The following is a 19,514-nucleotide window of genomic DNA, read 5'->3' as shown; positions in this document are numbered from 1 at the left end:
CACACACAAGCACATACCATTAAGAAAAAGTCACCTTCAATGGAACTGATAGGGGCTACTGAGGGTTTCTGAGTACTGAGCAATCAGGTCATTTAATGGCTAATCAGTGATCCAAAAGTGGTCACCTGAGAAATATGTATAGCCATTTAGAATAGTTAAGGCCAAAGAAAACAAAACCACTTCAAAGCTAACATATTTAAGGATACGGAAAGCAAGTCAGAAGACAAAACACTCAATTCTAAAAAGGTTAAGCAAGCCAGAAGAACAGCTTGAGAGCTATAAATGTTATGGTTCTAAATTAAGTACAATCGCAAGAAAAATCTTATATTGCGATGGATATAGCCAAAATAAAACCATTTTTAAATGAAACTGTCATTTGATTAGCAATGAGGCAAATAACAGAACATTACTGGCATACTTTTACACTACTGGCTGGTACAGCCACCCTCATTTGGGGGGCGTGTGTGGTTCTGACTACCGCAGCACAACAACCTCGTCTACAAGCCCAGGAAGAAGTAAAGCCTAGTTAACGGATTTCTGTCTGTTACCTCCATTCTTCTTCTCCTTTCGCCCTCCACTTCAACCACTGCAACTTTTTTCCCTACCAAGCCACAGTATGTGCTGTCACTATCCTGAAGACACAGAGAGATCCACAGCAGCTCATTCATCAGTCAAAAAGCATATTAGTGCTCAAAACCCACTTTGCCATTACCAAGAAAATCAATTGTGTGTCTTCTACGCGTTTTCTTGAGTTACTAAATTACAGATAATTTGGAGAAAGGTAACCCTTACAAATGATGGAGGTAACTTGAGGATGGGAGAAGAACATGCACATGAGACTTCCTGCCCTCAAAGACAGAGTTAATAAGTCATTCAATTGTTATAGCAACTGCAATTAGGAAACAGAAAAATTCCATGCTAAGGGCTCCATACAAAAGAGCCCCATTATGCCATTTACTGCATTCAAAAGGTCTTTATTTTGTAGGACTCATTCAGAGATGAAGCATTTCTATTTATCCTGTCTTCTACCGTACAGACCTTTCAGAAATTCTGAAAGGCATCAAGGTTATCCTAATGTAGCAACTTAATGAAAAATCATAAGACTCCTTACAGAACACCGCTTCATAACAATCAGAAGTGGATTAAGCAGCTTGAGTATTTACAGCTAGAATAACAAACACAAGTTGTTCCATGAACAGACACCAGCTTTTGTTAGCTCTTGTTCAAGTGCCCTGTCTCCTACTCTCTTCCCAAGGCAGTAGCTTCAGCTCCTCTCAGGGGACTCCGCTGGAGTAAAAACCAAAACAAGACAATAAAAACGCACAACTGCAGCAGAACTTGACCCAGCAAGCTGGAAATTTTGCCTATGCCAGCAGGGTAGACAGCAGTGGTTGTATCATTTTGTCTTGTAGTAGCCCTGCCTTGTCTTCACAGGGGATTGACTCTCCTCTCTGGAGTCACCAGTTTGCTTGAAACCAGTAGGAATCCAAGTACCTTTGAGCCTCCCCCTTCCCGGTTAATTTTGGATTATACTGGCTGGTAAATTTAGAAGTTATTTTTGAAGGCAGGGAAAGACGAGGCCTGACACTCTGCATAGGTTTCATTGCCATAGAAACCAAGCTAAAAACACTCGGAAGGGAACAGAAAAATGTCTGTTTCAGGGCATTACTTATGCTATGTACTTAAATGTTACCTGCAACAGCATTTAACATTAAAAGGATAAAAATAATATCTAAGATTTGTTTCCAACAGTAAGCTTATTTTGCCCACTTTTTAAATTAAAAGACTAAGGAGAACTCACAGTTCATCACCCCAGCCCCCTCCCAAGCCCCCAGTGAGCCATTATATAGTAGTAAGCAATACAGCTGCTTTGGCCAAGATTATGGTCAAAACAATTGCCAGGACCTATTAAACTGTAAATGAGCACCTTTCCCTGCCCCCACCCCAACATTTTAAAAGCAGGACACAAAGACAATTTTTTTCATTCACATCTTAGTCTGTATGCAGGGTATCTGGCTGACTACAAGGAGCTTTACAATTAAAAAAAGGAAATACTTCTTTCTTAGACATACTACTCAAACTGTTTACACAAGTATTTCAATTCCTGCTTTCGCAGCCCTCAAACTTCAGCCCATTACAGGCTCAAGAGTCATGATGCTTATACTCTCAAGAAATCTCTGTTAGGACACTTTATATTCAACATTCGACCCCAGGGACAATGGTTCTTCTGACACCAAGGACTCAAAATCTCATGGTGACTATTAGACAGGGTGCAGTACAAGAAAAAACACTAGTTTCCTTCGCATGATTTTTACCCTATACTATCTTCAGTTGCTTTCCCAGAAAAGCTCTATAAAACAATAGCTCATCATTTCATCTCAGAAGCAGCTAAAAATCAGTGTCAGACCTGTCATCATCAGGACAGCATGGAAAATACAGCTACCTTTATTTTGTTGTTTATTATAAATAATTTTTTAACAAAGTACTGCATCTCCTCCTGTACTTTATTTCCTTAAGTCTGCTATTTTGTTTCTGTAAGTATTCCCAAAGTAATCAGATGCAATGCCTGAAATCAGCTGACACCCTACAAAGAATACGAACCACAAGAAAGTGCTTAGTACAGAAACCTTTACCAAGGAGACTGATGTGGATGCTTTTACTCTTGAAACTCTTCAAAATAAAAACTTAATCTGGGAGGAAGATCTCTTTCTCTATTCACGCTTTCATTTACCTGCAGATAGCAATTTTGTCTGACCTACGAACATTTGCTTTCTTGGATAAATAGAGTCTGCCTCATTTGTGATGAACTCACTGATTGTGATCCACTGAGGTGAACTGAGAACTGGCTGAATGGCAGAACTCAGAGGGTTGTCATCAGCGGCGAAGAGTCTAGTTCGAGGCTGGTAACAAGTGGTGTCCCTCAGGGGTCAGTACTGGACCCAGCCTTGTTTAACTTCTTTATCAATGACCTGGATGAAGAGTTAGAATGTACCCTCAGCAAGTTTGCTGATGACACCAAACTGGGAGGAGTGGTGGATACACCGGAAGGCTCTGCTGCCATTCAGCGTGACCTGGACAGGCTGGAAAGTTGGGCAGAGAGGAACCTGATGAGGTTCAACAAGGGCAAGTGCAGGGTCCTGCACCTAGGGAGGAACAACCCCATGCATCAGTACAGGCTTGGGGTGGACCTGCTGGAGAGCAGCTCTGCAGAGAGGGACCTGGGTGTCCTGGTGGACGACAGGTTAACCATGAGCCAGCAGTGTGCCCTGGCTGCCAAGAAGGCCAATGGCATTCTGGGGTGCATTAGGAGGAGTGTGGCCAGCAGGTCGAGGGAGGTTCTCCTTCCCCTCTACACTGCCCTAGTGAGGCCCCATCTGGAATACTGCATTCAGTTCTGGGCTCCCCAGTTCAAGAAAGATGAAGAGCTACTGGAGAGAGTCCAGCGGAGGGCTACAAGGATGGTGAGGGGACTGGAGCATCTCTCCTGCGAGGAAAAGCTGAGGGAGCTGGGCTTGTTCAGCCTGAAGAAGAGAAGGCTGAGAGGGGACCCAATATATACTTACAAATATCTGAAGGGTGGGTGTCCGGAGGATGGGGCCAAACTCTTTTCAGTAGTGCCCAGCAACAGGACAAGGGGCAATGGACACAAACTGAAGCATGGGAAGTTCCGTCTGAACATGAGGAAGAACTTCTTCCCTCTGAGGGTGATGGAGCCCTGGAACAGGCTGCCCAGGGAGGCTGTGGAGTCTCCTTCTCTGGAGATATTCAAGACCCTCCTGGACAAGGTCCTCTACAGCCTACTGTAGGTGACCCTGCTTTGGCAGGAGGGTTGGACTAGATGACTCACAGAGGTCCCTTCCAACCCCTACCCTTCTGTGATTCTGTGATTGTCCAAGAGTGGTAATATAAGCACGTTACTAAAACACACCAAATCTCTAAAAAAGTCAGGGGTAAATGATATAATAAGATGTCTTAGATGTCTTACATCACCTGTACCATACATACACAAGATTAGAACAATGTTTTCTGATCAAGAGCATCAAAGTAGCACACACTAGCTGTAGAATCATATTCACAGCATAACACACAAACAGCACTATTTCTGTTACCTGATTTCACACAAACTTCAAAAGCTGCTGTTTTCCCATTTCATAAAATATGATTTACAGAAATCGGTACATTACAAAATTGTTGCAACATAATTAACTTCAACAGCACATCGCAAGCATTTTAAAAGACCTTTATAAACTTACACTATTTTCACTCTATTTATATAATTTCTTCAGTGTAGCATAAAATTGTACAGAAGATACTGTCATACGGGGAGGCATTTATTCCACTGAACTTCTACTACAGTAAATATTAGAGGTGTAACCAACAGCAGGTTAAAAAGAAAACTGCTGTCATCTTCATTAAGCTTTCAGAAAGTTTCACCCTTCTTTATATTATACCTGATACTTTCATTTGCTGAAAAATTAAAAGGTCTTTTACACCTGCCCACTGGTAGCCATTTGCAAATCTGTACTAAACTGCTCCCTACAAATGGGGCGCTACTCCTAAGAGTCTAAGGCTTGAAAGCAGATTTCTCTAGCTACATAAAAACAATTTCACTTGAACACATTACAGGCAGTGCATTAAATACTTGTTTTGTAACCCCATTTTGCACTGGTTTTTTTTCAGATTTAGTAGCCTAAAAATAGGTTTACTCATCTGTAAATAGCCAAGTATTAATCTTGGGATTTTCAAGGAAACAAAGACCCAAAGGAAATCTTGAAATAAAATTTAATTCTGAACCTGTTATAAAAATACTTCATGTTGGAGACAGTTTTGACCTCTGTTTCACTGTCTCTATTGTTTCTGAATGACACATAGTAGTCTCAACAGCTCAAGCTATCAACTATTACTTTTCTATATTTAGAAAACCCCATAAAACCTATACCATTAACCCATGAGCGCCATTCAAGTACTAAGATCAATCAGCCCTAAATTAGGCCACTCGAAGCCACTGAACAATCACAACTAAAACCAATAACCTGTAATTACACTTAGATAAGAATTTTAAGAGGAGAAGAAATAAATAAACAATTATTGGGGGGAAAAAAATATCCACAATGGCCTCTGAAATAAATATGTTACAATTTTGTGAAACAGAAGAATTCTTGAGGGGAAAAAAAGCAACCAACCACAACCACACTGTAGTTTAACTTATCAGCTTTCTCCTCAGTCTCAGCTTTCATCCTCTACCAATAAGGTAGTTAACAACTACATTATGCATTTTGCTTCAAGTCCCTGGTGTAGCCCCAACCCACCAGGAACCCACACAGAGCAGACCGTAAACGTCCCAGCTAGTGGGAAGGCAGCTATGTGCAGTTCAGCACCAAATGCGCTCTCTCCTGAAACACCCAGTCCTGACCACAGCGACAAAACTCCAGAGAAACACCATCCTCTAGAGACTGGGGAGCCTTCAGATTAACAAATACTCGACTAAAGTGCCAAGCAGTTAAGTTTATGAAGCACTTCAGCACACTCCAGTAAAACACAAGAGTCCAGCAACTTTCAGCTAGTTTCTTCCTTTATGTATTTAAAACTAAGCGTATTAAGTATAAACTTTCAGCTAGTTTCTTCCTTTATGTATTTAAAACTGTAAGTGACCCTGCTTCAGCAGGAGGGTTGGACTAGATGACCCACAGAGGTCCCTTCCAACCCCGACCATTTTGTGATTCTGTGATCAAATTTGATCAGAATTCCCGACTGCATAGAACAGATCCATATAATGTTTTTTCCCCACCATCCCATCACTTGGCAAGTATCGACGATCACACACCCAGATCAGCAATAGCCCTTCGTGACAGTGGAGCAGGTGTTTTTTTTTTTTTCGTTGATGCATCTCTGCAGAAAGTTTTCATCAGCAGTCAGTATGTTAGAAGGTCAAAGGTGTAAAATCTGCACTAGAAGCAGGAAAGCAGAACATAAGTCCATCGCTGCCATTCCACAGCTGTGTGGAAATACTAAGTGTGTCTGCTAAATAAGGATTAGGTACCATGGAAACCCACAACCTCTGGAGGCAAACTTCTACAGAAAAGAATCCAAAGAGATTTATACTGAATGTTGTTGAAATATACGTTGCAACAGAATGGCTTTTCTGCCAAAGTGAGACTCCTCATGTAAAAATAAAGTGATCTATAGCAACTGAAAGTGTTTTACATGTGCTTCACATAAGCGATAGTTTAATCATTTTAGTCAGTTCTCTTTAACTAGGGATCTTTCACCTACTGGATTTTTCTTTTTTTTTTAAAAAAAAGAAGCTTATAAATATGTCAGAAAAAAAAACAAAACACAAACAACAATGGTGATCAAGACTTTGTGAAGAAAAAAATGAAATAAAAAAATTACATATGATGTGTGTGTAGATAGATATGTGTGTCTCCATCCCAATGTGTACTTCGTATATAACATTGCTCTTTCATTTTTTGTGGATTATAATCCAGATTTAAACAACTAACATTTAACAGCAAAACATACACATGTGCATTCATTCCCTATGGCTTCTAACACATCCACTCCTTCCCATACACCACGTTAACTGCAATACTGGAGCTACCAGTAAAGGACAGTGACACACCATGCAGGAGAACTCTTTTAGAAAGACTCTGAGACTAATGCTACTATGAGTGTAGAGTTATCCTTCAAAATACCACCATTTCTCTCTAATTTTTTAGGTTTCTTCTCTACTAAGGAATTATTCAGAAATAATTCCAAATACTGCAGTTTTGGTATGATCCAAACAGATACATGTTTCATATTTACAGTCAAATTATAAAATCAAGCATAGTTTCTAAGACTTTTTCCTATTGTCACGTTACAGGACTTGGTCGTGAAATTTGTCAACAAAACCTGAAGTCTCTAATACTAACGAAGACTATGGCTGGGACCAACATTTTTCCACTCTTCAAGCACAAGTATAAAAATATTTCTAGGGAAAAAGTTGGTAAAAAGTTTACTCTAGAGCGTGTACACTGAAGTATTGCAACTGAGTTACTCTAGAATTTAGAAGCTCCTAAAAAATTACCACGTAGCCTTCTGTTTGTCAAATGGTAACTCAAAAACAGCTTGAGGTTTAAATTCTAGAAACAAAGCACAAAATAATGCTCTCTCTCTTCAAGACTTTCTAGTTAGAAGTAAGAGCATATAATACAGACTCGTTAACTAAACAGAAACATGTTATGGAGGCCAGCGATCAGTCTAAGCAAGCGTTCCGTCTCCAACGCAACCATCAGGAGATACATGGCCAGCACACAAGCCACTTCTTTGCCACCCATTTTCCTCAGACTCCCCGACATTCACAGCTATTACAGATGGTAAAGTGTACATCTCTGCCTATTCCATTTGCATCTGTTATGGATGTGATGCATGCAAATTCATGCTCCTAAATCTGCTAGTACTATCTGCCTCAAAGATCCTGTGTATTAACAAACCGCGTATGTTTGCTTCTCCTTGTCTCATCCATGATTCAAACCAAATTTCAGTGAGTGCTCTCCAGTTTTAATAGCGCGCAATTTGGTCAATAACAGCTCTGCAGCTGCTTTGTCCTCTGCCTTGGTGACTTTGTAAGCATCGATCACTTCTGACTGCCAGTACCCATTTCAGACGCTGCTTTTAAGGCAGCTTCTTCCCTCTACCTTCTGTAGCTTCACTAGGCTCCTCTTGTGATGCCCCAAAACTGCATGCAGTACCCACCAGGACCCAGGTTTCATACAGTGATCCTCTCTGTTCATTCTCATTATCTTCCCTGATGACAGACTACATTTTATCAGGATTTGCTGGCAGCTGCCACTCACTGACAGCTTCAGCAAACCATCAGTGACAGCTCCAAGAACTGCCAGTCGAAAGGTCGTGTCTTAACTTACCAGCAGCTTTACAGAATCAGTACAGAAAGTAGATCCCGGTTGCTTTAAGGTCACACAGAACATACAAAACACATAAACTGTAAAAGTGGAGGGAACAGAAGAGCCTGTAGAATGAGGAAATGGACAGGGCTGCTGAGTATTTCTCTAATTCTATTATGCACGTTTCACTTAAAAGCCCAAGTACAGTAGTAGGAAGGTTCATGCACAATGCTTCATAATAAAGACAACACAGAAAGATGCCAAAAATGGTAAATTCATTTTACAGAGGGAGGAATAAAGAAAAAGAGGACTTTTTTCCTGGAGAACTATCATGGTAATTGAACTGCAGGCGGAGCAAACAGTTTCACCTTAAATAGTCGATCTGAGAGAGGCAGGGAAAAAAAAAAAAAAAATCACTCGAGTTTGTGTCTCCTGTATCACAGGTAAGCAACTGTCCTCGAAAATTCTGCAGTAAAACTCCAAGAAACACTTCAAATCTCTCAACTTTATTGACAACATAGAGGTTTTATTGCTCATGTATTTGAATTAAGGCTAGTCAAGCAGGAACAGTTTCCTACTCCAGGAGTAACAGTTTCCTCCGGTTAGCCCAAAATGAAACCATCAGCTAAATAACACATAAATCAGAGAATATTATTACTCATTAAGAGCAAACTTATTCTTATTAGAGGGTCAATTGTGCCTGACATTTTCAGCATATTTCATTTTCTTAGTAACTGGAAAATGGAGTACTCAAGCTTCTCAATTTAAGATATCAGTTAATCAAATCATTAGAGAGATAATAGACAGAAATTTCAACAGATTAAAAAACCCTACACATACAAAACACCAGCTGAACACACCTTCCATGCATTGCATGAAGAACAGGCTCTTCTGGAAAGATTCTCCTTTAGATTTGTGGCGTTCCTTCTCTTCCATCCACTATGGGACTCACAGCTTTAATAAAGTTTAGTAGCAGAGTCTAACACAACTCACACAACAACAATAAGCATTAAAGGTCCTTTCTTGAAAGAATGCATTTTTATGTCTCAACAGACAGTATTGAGTTTTTTCAACCTTACTGTCAGAGCTATAGAGTGTTGACTAAGCAGTTTAAAGCAAGCCTACAAAATATGCGACCCAAAGGACAATTCTCTGGATCTCACAGTTGCTACATACACAATGCATACATCTAGAGACAGGCACTTTCCAGCAGGTGAGGTTTTTTTGATTATAAGGCAGATAAACAAAAACAACAACAAAAAAAGCAGCAGTCTAGGAAGCTCAGCTCTTCAGAGGAGAGTAGAAGATAACCAAACCAGTGCCACCTGTAAACCACAGGGAGTATTAAAAAAGAAAAAAAAAAAAAAAAAAAAAAGGAAAAAGTAGCCAGTCATCCTCATCCGTGGCCCAGACCTGCAGGGCCTTAGCAGCCGGCTCGTTTGTTTTAATTATGCACCTCCTTCTAGAATCTGGAATAGGTTTTTAAGAGTAAACAGCTTGTGCAAGTCTTTTTCCGAATTATTTATTCTGTGCATTTGATGCAAGTCAATTTTGTGACCACATCTCTGGAACTTCAATTAAGAGTCTCAATGCTTCAGTACATTCCATAAAAATACCGTCAGTACTGCTTCCTTTAAATTCCGGAAGATGACAATTGATTCAAAGTACCATGATCAAAACAGACAATTGGCCTCAGTATCACCCAGGGCTCTTACCCAACTGTTTCATGCTTTACCAAAGGCATCGCTCGCTCCTCAAAGATGACAAGCATTAACTACGCTAACCATAACGAAAGCAATGCTTAAACATGGGCTTGTGCTATATCACAAAAAAAGAAAATACCCCTTGCTTTCTACAATAAGGAGACATCCTCTTGTCAATAACTTCTCCTTGAGGTGCTCTACATAACCATTTCAGATTAATCAGGGAAAAGCAAACACATGCTCAATAATTCAAACTACATATACACCTTTACCAAGGGCATCATTCTGACCTCTCCTACAATAACCATCCAACATTCCTAGGATTACTGTCAAAAGATAAAATACTGTCCAAAGCTAAAATGGGCAAACTAAGATTGTGAATATGTTAAGCTACCATACAATAGTTGAAGACCAAATTTTTTTTTTTTTTTTTTTTTTTTTAAACTGGAAAGCCACATTTTACAAGAAGAAAGATGACAAATTTCTGCCAAACACCTTGACCAGCAACTCAAGAAAAATAGGATTGCAAACAGAAATAAAGTAATAGAAAGGTTATTGACCAGATTTTGTTGTATCTACACTACTCAAAGTTCGGAGACCTGTTTTCTAAACTGTTCTGCCATTCCAAACACAGCTGGAGCAGGTACAGCCAGCGATGGGGTTGGGGGGTGACTCAATATCTAATGTTTGGCTATAGAGTGATTGAGAAGTTAGACTGTAGCTGTTTCAGGCTGATCTTAGCCTACCATAATGGAAACGATGCTTAAACAGAATAAACAGTTACATGTTAAAATGGAAATATATTTTCCACTTTCACTGTGAATCTCAAAGCCATGAGGCATCTGCATCCTGACATGTGCCGTGAGCCCTGGCCGTGCAAGTCTGAAATGACTTCAGCACAAACCAGAAGTTAGTCATTCTCATTAAAAACACAGCTGGCGAAGGGGGTGCCCGCTTTACTAAAATCAGCTAGCTGCGGCAGCGCTTGTCCAGGAAGCGGGAGACCTAAGCCCGAGGCAGCTCAAACCCACAGCCTTGGCCGCGCAACAGCTCCGCTTCAGTGGGAAGAGTTGGCAGTGCCGCGCCGACCTAACAGCCTGCCAATTTATTTTTTTTTTCATTCTTTTTTTACTCACAGTCTCTTAGAATTACTTCTCTTCCCCATTTAAAAATGGCTTGCCTAATGTGGGTGTACTGGTATAGGTCCATTTGCTCATTCCTCTTTCCAATGTCGCTGACGCACCTGAAGTCTAGGAGGTCTGAGGCGATAAAACTGAACACAACATTCAAACCTACAATGGTAAACTGAACACTGAGGTCTCTCAAAGTTAGGTGTGATGACGTTACCAGTTGCCACATCTTCCTCATTTTGTCAACACTGTCACTAGGAAGCAAGTTTCAAAATAAGCCCAGAATTAGCCATTTGTCAAAAGTACCTCATTTTCCCCACCTAGAAGACTGCTACTAACATTTTGTATTAATGTAGTGCTTGATTTCTGAGATTATCCTGTTGTGGTTCCTACCGCATTTTTCAGATACAAGCAAGCTGAGAGAGTGCTCAGTTTCTCTTTTTTTAAAGCAGCATGAAAAGAACATCTAGCTTGGCCACATCACAGCTGACTTCTGCTAACCCTGCTATCTGAAGGCATTTCATTCCTGTTACTGAACTAGAGCCTTTTTTTAATAGCATTAGAAGATTTACTAGATGTAGCTTGTATACACACCACAGCCTGAAGCTGTCCTTTCACATTACATGACTTAGTGTCACTGCTCAGATCAGGTACATCTTTCTTTTGGCTGTCCGCATTTCTGAAGAACCTAAAAATCCCACAGTTTCGCAAGATAGGCTCAGCCACACCACAGCTCGGTGCCACCAGAAAGGAGAGCCCTGCTCCCACCCTCTTCTCCTGCACTACCCTTGTGCAGACTCAACCAAGACCTTTGGAGAAAAACCCCAGTGGAACAAGCCAGACAAATCTTGCTGGTTTTTACTACTCATTTTGTTCAGTATGGTACAACTGGTGCCCTTTACAACTAAACCGATTTGTGTGCAGGGCTGATAAAAACCGCCTTATGTCCTGTGGCCACGATGAAAAGAAACTGCCCACATGCCACAACCTTTGCCCACATAAGAACCAGAAAGGTATTTTAACCGCTGTGACTCCGGTTCTACCAGTGAGCCAGCATTTCTTCCTGTGAATCAGATGCAGAGCCGGGTATTACATCTGTGGCCCTCCAAGAGAGATCCAAAAACCAGACAGTGATCGCAACATGCAAAGTTAGACTGCCCTGCTTTATATTTATGAAGGGGGACAGAAAGAATTGTCCCTGTCAGGTACCTCATCACCTTCACTTGGGAGGAATACACAAAGAGATACAATTTTATTTCCTTGTTCATACGAAACATGAAAGTACTTAAAAAAGGTAACTAAAAAGTAAAAAAAAAAAAAAGCAAAGTGTATTACTTTTTAAACATTAACTGCATCACTACTGTATCTGCAAACATACCTCAACATTTATCATTTTTTGTCTTCACTTGTGGAAGGATTCTTCGTAAAAAAATAGGGAAAAGTGTTTATAAAAATATCAAAGCTACTCTTTCAAGAAAATAAAAACAGTATGTTTACTGGATAAACAGTAAACAACAAATGTCACAAACTTGTCACAGGTAAAAATATTAACAGAAATAAATTCAAAATTTAAAATGCTTACTATTAAATTCAAAAACAACTATTAAAATGCAAGAACAGACCATTCTTTGAAAGTGTCATTTACCTCACTTCAGAACATCCACATTTGCCCTTCTAAACTATTAAAGGTCTATGCTAGGTGTTTCACATGCAAAAAGCCAGTGCACTGAAAAATCTTATCTTCAGTGATTCAGAGGTTCATATCACTAAAAATATCAGTGTAACTGTCACAGGCAAGCAACGGTAAAGCTTATCACTTGACACATCTCTACTCAATATTTTTCAGTACTATATATATACACCCCTAAACGCAGTATTTTATCTTCCAGTTACGACATCACCACCAGATCTGTGGAAAGCAACAGAATTTCCCCAACGTAAACTAGCTCTGTCTGTTCCATAACACCAATTACATAAGAATTCTCCAAAGAGAATAAACACTACAGAAAATATGCTAGATATAAGCTAGAGGTCTTATATCAAAGGTGTAGAATAAACAACATTGGGTTTTCATTTGTCAATCACTATTAGGCTCAGTCCCGTGAAAAGAAAGGAAGGAGGAAGAGATTGTTCTTTGTGCACATTTCCTGTGTAGGCTGACTTTCATGTCTTTGAGACCTACAAAGACAACTTGACTTTGATTAAGGTTTTTAACTTGATAACATTGCAAGCATAGAGCGTCAGTGACAAGAGCTAAGAGGTACACAAAATTAAGCCTTATCTGAAATAACTGTAAAAGTATTGAAAACACGTAGCATTATGCAGGCAAATGGATTGGAACTGTTTACAGTAACAATTTTCATATCTCAAACCTGTTTCTAACAAACACATGCATCTGACATCTATACAGGATTCACACACCTTTTAAAAAAATCACAATTTCTTTATCCCTGTACAGCACTGTACAACAGCAGGCTGCCATCTCGGAGTCTTGCATCACGCATCACTGCCAAACCCCACCAAACCCAGGTGCTACAGTGGCAGGGCAAGTTCAGGGACAGCTAAACTGGCATCCATGTGGGCTGCTGCCTTCGGCTCCATCTGCCCCAGTTTGCTACCTACCCATCTTACCACCCACCTGTCTAGCCCTGACCACCCCGTCAGGCAAAGACTGATGAGTACCTGACACCAGACCGATAACCCAAAAGTTTAATCAAGAAAGACTGGGGGCAGCGGTAAGTTGATGATAATTCTTAAGCAGTTCAGCGTGCACATTCTGCAGTCTTCAATGGGATTTCTGTGCCTAAACCACCAATACACACATGAAGTCTTCCCTTGTGGCTCAATTATCCTGAAAAATCACATTTCACAGGAAAAAAAAAAAAAGGCAATCTCGAGCTTTAATACTCGGTTGCTCACCCAGTTTTACGCACTGCAGAACACAGCTGCGCTTTTCTTTGTTCCAGTATAGACTCACAAAGCATCATTAAATCACTGTTTCTCCAACCAAGCTGGACTATGAGCAGGTATTTCAGACAAGATAGTAATGCACAAACGAAGGTCAGAAGACAAAGAGCTTGAAGGTAAAAAGAATCAGGAGAAAGATCACTGAATAGTTTTTATCATAGTTCTCCTACAGTTGGTGCCTCAGTCGCCTTATTCAACAACGAGCAGAATATGGGAATAAAAAGAAAAAAAAATACAGTAAGGAAACGACACAAACTGAACTGACTACACCTGTAATGAATGTAAGACTTCAGACACGCTTAACAACAGGATTGCAGCATGCAAGTGACTAAGGGGAAAAAAAAAAGGAAGTAAAGCCAGACAACAAAGGTTGGCTAGTTTACTTCTGATGTCACATTTCTGCAGGGCAGCATGACAAATTCTTACCCATCAATTAGTTGTCTTTTTGCCCTATGAAGAGCGGACAAAAAGGAGGGGCGGAAAGCAATAGAATCACACACGCCGGCAGCATATAGCTACGTAATGCTGATGCACCACCCGCTCTTTGCTCACAACGCTTGCTTTGCTGCAACTTCACGCGCCAGCTTTTTAATGTTTGCCTGGTTTTAATATTTTTAAATAAAACACAGACGCACAAGAAAGAGTAAGATGCAGAACGAAGCTTCAGTGCTATTTCTGACAGAGATAAAAAACAAGAGGAGCTGAGGGTTAGCTTTATAATCAGTCATTGTCTGTTTCATAGGAAGTCATAAAACTGCCTTGTTGTGCTAAAGCTCAAAACTAAATTGTCTATCATTCTTAAACTCTTTTACCTTAACTTACTTGGAGAAATCACAAATGAAAAAGAGGTAGCAGTGAGATTGCTCCCTCGAATTCACTCAAGTGCTGCAGTCACTGCCAGGAACAGAAATGCAAGTCAGTAATTCTGTTGATAATAACGTACACCTCTAATTCTTTCTATTTAGAAGAGAACTTGCCCCATATAGAACAAAATAAATCAGTTAGGAGTACAGGCAGAACGGGTACAACTGAAAAAAAGAAAAAAGTTTTTGCTACTATTTATGAAGAAAGGGGCAAGAAAAAAGACATACAGTGAGCATAGCACAATGGGTCAGATTCTGTAAGCTCAGCACTAGAGAGTGGGACGTTGACAAAACTGATGCGGTATTAGCCACATTAAGTCGTATTTCTCTTCTACATTTTGTCCTCAAAAATCAGGACACAACCATAAAATCTGCAATAATCTATTGCTTACTACCTACCACAGCCATTATGTAAGCAAATACCTCATAACATTTAAGATCACATGCTTGAATAATCAGGTGCTAATTAAGTATATCTGCAATTGCCTTGTTCCTTCCATTCTCTGACCCAACACAGTAAGTAAACAGCACTACCAAAATCTCAAAGTCTAGCAGTCAGCTATAACAGAGGGAAGATAAAACAACGCGCTCTTTCCCATGGGACAGTAATCAGCAAGGTCATACCTTAAACTCTGGAGTACCTCAGAGATTAAAACAGCACTTTCACTGTGACTTACAACAAATTCAACGGAACTTCACATGCTGTAATTGTGAAGGCTTCAGAGAACACTTCCATGACAAAATTCAGTGACACAAACTGACCACGAAGTTTAATATATACACAGGGAACTGACTAGGCCAACTCCTGCTGTAAAATATTAAATCAGCCCTTTTGGAAGGCCACACCAAAGAGCATTTACCCAAAGCTGGGCACCAGTGCCACTGCTGGAAGCTCTTAATCACAGAATGGCAGGGGTTGGAAGGGTCCTCTGTGGGTTATCTAGTCCAACCCTCCTGCCGAAGCAGGGTCACCTAGAGCAGGCAAATCATATGTAACATAAAAATATTAGAGGCAAATTATTTCTTTGTTACATCTTATGGTGCTTTTTTTTCTACTCTGTCAAGTAATGGAATTAAAATTTCCCTTATATTTATCTTAAGTTTAATGGCATATACTTTAAGGTCTTTTCAAACATACCCAGGTTACTTCAGGCCTCGGTGAGGATAGTGTTTGCAGGCTCTTAAGTAAATGCTCTGCCAGCATTTTCGTTCTCCGTTGCAAAGAAGCAGGAATGACTTGAGAATTTCTGCTGATTCCAAGTTATGATAGCGTGGCGCAGGAGAAGGGTGCTGGTGAGCACTGACCCATAGAGCACTTGGCAACCCACTAGCATCCTAAAGGCATACGTCAGCCCTGAGAGGTCGCAGGGTGCTACGTGTGTTCACTGGCTACACGACAATCCCACCCGTCCAACAGCACACTGAAACTTCCCACGCTGTAAGATTATCAATATAAATATTACCAACCTATTACAAGGGTTTTCCTATTACTTTTTTTTTATTAAGACCATAACCTTGGAACAACGTGAATTCAAGTATCAGCATTTAGTTCTACATCTGCACAGAAGTAAATGTGATTACTTCTGTGGACATGGTTTTCACTGCTCAAGCTGTAAAACACAAACAGTAAGACAAATAATTCAGAGTTTAGCTAGAAGATCGTAGTGAAGATTTGAATTACAGACAGGAGAAAGGATTTCAGACTTCTACAGTACAGCCTCACATACGCAGCAAAGCCACGAAGTACAAGGAACCGAAGGATAAAACTGAAACTTTTGAGGACACGCTGCACCTAAGCAATTTTTGCAACCAATAATCAGAAAAGTTTACCTACTTTGAGGATAACTGACATTAAGGTGATGACCTCCAGTTGAATACAAATGATGTTAAACTAACAACTGCGAGAAACAAGGAGCACAACCAACTCGGGCGGGATGAGCACCTTCACACTCTAAGTTCTTATTTCTCTCGCCAAGTCTGGGAGGCAGGGAGGCGAGAACGGACCTTGACACTACACTGGGTGACCCGAGAAGCGCCAAAGACCGACCTTCAGCGCGCCCGTGTGCGCATCTGCTACCCACGGGCACAGGGGCTCACTGAGGGTCAGCCTTCGGGCCTTTCGCACTCCCCGGCGTCCCACCTTCAGCGAGCTGGAGGCTGACACCACGGCACACGCCTCACGCCCCGGTGCCAGGCAGCCGCTCGGAATGAGAAGGTTTCAGGGCAGAAAGGCCTGCCCGGCCGCGGAGCCGGGGCAGGGTGGGTTGCCTCCGGGCGGTACGTGCCGGCCCGGCACGTACCGCCCGGAGGCAACCCACCCTGCCCCGGCTCCGCGGCCAGGCAGGCGCCAACCCCCGCCCCGCTCCGCCCGCGGGCCCCGGAGGGCCCCGCCGCCCCCTCACCGGGGCCAGACGCCGAGGGGGGGGCCGGGCGAAGGCGGTTTCCCGTGCAAGGCCGGCCGGCCGCCCCCTCAGGGGCCGGGCGCCAGGGCTGCCGGAGGTGGGCGGCGGGGAGGGGGAGCTCCCGCCGGGGCCGCGCCGCCCGGGCCGGGCCCTGCTGCCATCGCCCCGCCGCCGCCGGGGAACGGGGCTCTGGCTCGGGCCCGTACCGGCAGCGGGGCCCTGCCAGCCGCCCCCACCCCCCACAGCGCGTCGGAGCCGAGACCCAGGGGGCTCCCGAGAACCCCGGCCGCCACCGCTCGCTCCCCCGACCCGAGGGACCTCGCCGCCGCACTCACCACTTGGTAGCGGCTGGCGGGCTGGTGGTGATCCATCCCGGCCGCCCGTAGTTCCTCCGACCGGACCCGCGCCCCTTTCCTCCGCCAGAGCCGCCGCCGCCCCGGCCCTCCCCGGCTGCCGCCGCGCCCCGCTCGCCCCGGAGGCGGAGCGGCCCAGGCACCGCCCTCCCCTCGCCCCGCCCCGCCCCGCTCTCTGTGACGCACCGCGACGCACGCGGCGCCTCAGCCCAACACCGCGAGGCTGCCAGGCGCGCATGCGCAGAGCTGCTGCCGGGCCGAGGGCGGGCTGGGGCGGCGGTAGACGTGTTCTCCCTAGGCGGAGGGAGAGCATGTCTACCTTCCTCCCTCCTTCCCGCGCCCGCAGACCTGGCGCCGCTTCTCGTCCCGTGTTTCCCTCGGGGCTGCTGAGCACGTGGTCTGGGCTGCGGCCTCCCGCCTGCGGGCATCGCCATCTTCTCTGCTGCTGCTGAAGGGACGGGGGCTTGCTGGCTCCCGTCAATCCACTAGGCCCGAGGGCTGCTGGGGGCCCTGGCCCTGCTGCAGGCCTGCATGTTGTGCTGGGCTGGGCCGCTGGCCGTGCTGGCAGCCATCCTCGGCCTCTTCCCCGGTGGCGTGCGCGGCGCTCGGCCAGTGACCTCAGCCCTTTCCCTGCTCTCTTCTCTGCAGTACTGTTCTGTGAGGCTGTTCTGTCCCAAACCCATGCTTTGCGTAGATATTTAGCTCCGTGGAACGAGAAGAAGGAGGGTATGGCACAGAAAACATCTTGGGCACCTGGAGAATGGTTTTGAATACGCTTCTACCTAAATTGACTAGTGAGCCCATTTGCCCTCTGTTCATTTGAAGGCAAAGCACCATTCCCTGACTAGAAAATGTTGTGATTTGCTTCCCCTCTCTTCCTGCCAAAACTAAATGTTCATATGTTTATGACCTCCTGGGGTAAAAACAGTAAAAAAACCTTCACCCGTAGTGGCATATCAGATGAGGGTGACTCATTTCTAAGTTCCCAGACGGTCAGAGATGTAGCTGTAGTACGAAACAATTTTGAAATAGCTATAGATACAGATCCTAGCTGCAGTGGAGAGGTATGTTTGTACGTGTAGTGGAGTATAACAGATCTGCAAGGTAAATGCTCTCACGCAAGCAGCTTTTTACTATCATCACCAGTGGCTTGCACACAGCAGCCCAGTTCATCGCCTTTATCCAAGCTGCTTGCTTATGTGTGGGCTGACCTGCGCAGCAGGGCAAGCATTTTTGTGCAGGCAGTCATTGCTGATAAGCTGGGTGGGGACTTCAGGGAGTGAAGTCCCAGTACGTGTACGTATGAGGGCAGAGAAGTGGAGAGCGAGCCTGGAGTTTTGTTTCTAGACAGGAGTGGGAGTGGAGATATACAGGGCAGAGGAGGTGGAAGCGTGAGGCTTTCTGCGTGTGCCTGAGCCCTGCTTGCAGCCCGTATCTGGCTAACGGACCGATTACTAAAGTTACCCAAATAAAACAAGTTTGGGAAGTTCAGGCCTACTCTATTGTTTGATGTATTTGAACTCTATGGCACATCAAGAGCCCTAGCAGTTAGGAAATAAAGTTGGCACAGAAATGTAGGTTAGAAATGGATTAATGTTATTATTTGCCTAACAGGATTTCCTCCTTTTTCCTCTTTACCTCTATACATAGTGAGAGTTTCTCTGTTTAATTATTCTGTCTTAAAAGGAACAGTTATTAGTGAAGGTCATACTGAGTTTAAGAATAGTTTGTACAGAGTACTGCACTGTGCTTGTGTTACCAAATAGAAGGAAAATCTCTTAATTGTATTAGCAGAATTCATGGGAAATGGAATTTGGACTATTCATGTAATTAAGAGGTTTAACTTCTAGTGTCTTCTATATTGTTAGAAACAAATTTCCCCAAAGTAAACTGTTTCTAAAGTGTTGCATGTGACATCTCAGCCCAGGAAGACGTTTCCTGAAAAGTGGTGTACAAATCAGAAAAGGGGTGTTGATACGAAATTTTGAAAATGTCACCTGACGGCCATGGTTTTTAAAAGTGTGTTTTTGTGTCTCAGCTCTGTGGAATACACTCTCCTAGAAACTGCAGCTGGGGCACTAGTTAATAGCTGCCAAACAGCATTTCAATCTGTAAACGCTGGAATACAATTGAGAAGCATTTATTAAGATGTAACTTTCAGTTTTGAACTTGTGCAAATCGCTTCTTTTGAGGGAAGAAAGGACAGCAGG

General features: G+C 43.0%; 1 protein-coding gene across 2 annotated transcripts in view; it reads right to left on the bottom strand.

Moving 5' to 3' along the window:
• Positions 1-17,437, bottom strand: part of NDFIP2 (Nedd4 family interacting protein 2) — a 45,345-nt gene extending 27,908 nt beyond the window's left edge. For both annotated transcript variants that reach the window (XM_075423507.1, XM_075423516.1), the window contains exon 1: positions 17,287-17,437. In XM_075423507.1, coding sequence (XP_075279622.1) covers positions 17,287-17,322 — 36 coding nt within the window. In that variant the 5' untranslated portion in view covers positions 17,323-17,437. The remainder of the gene's footprint in view (positions 1-17,286) is intronic.
• Between the last annotated feature and the right edge of the window lie 2,077 nt (positions 17,438-19,514).

This window comes from Opisthocomus hoazin, chromosome 1, assembly GCF_030867145.1.
Source record: "Opisthocomus hoazin isolate bOpiHoa1 chromosome 1, bOpiHoa1.hap1, whole genome shotgun sequence".
Classification (NCBI taxonomy): domain Eukaryota; kingdom Metazoa; phylum Chordata; class Aves; order Opisthocomiformes; family Opisthocomidae; genus Opisthocomus; species Opisthocomus hoazin.
Note: the sequence above shows the minus strand (reverse complement) of the source record. Positions and strands in the feature narration are given on the sequence as shown.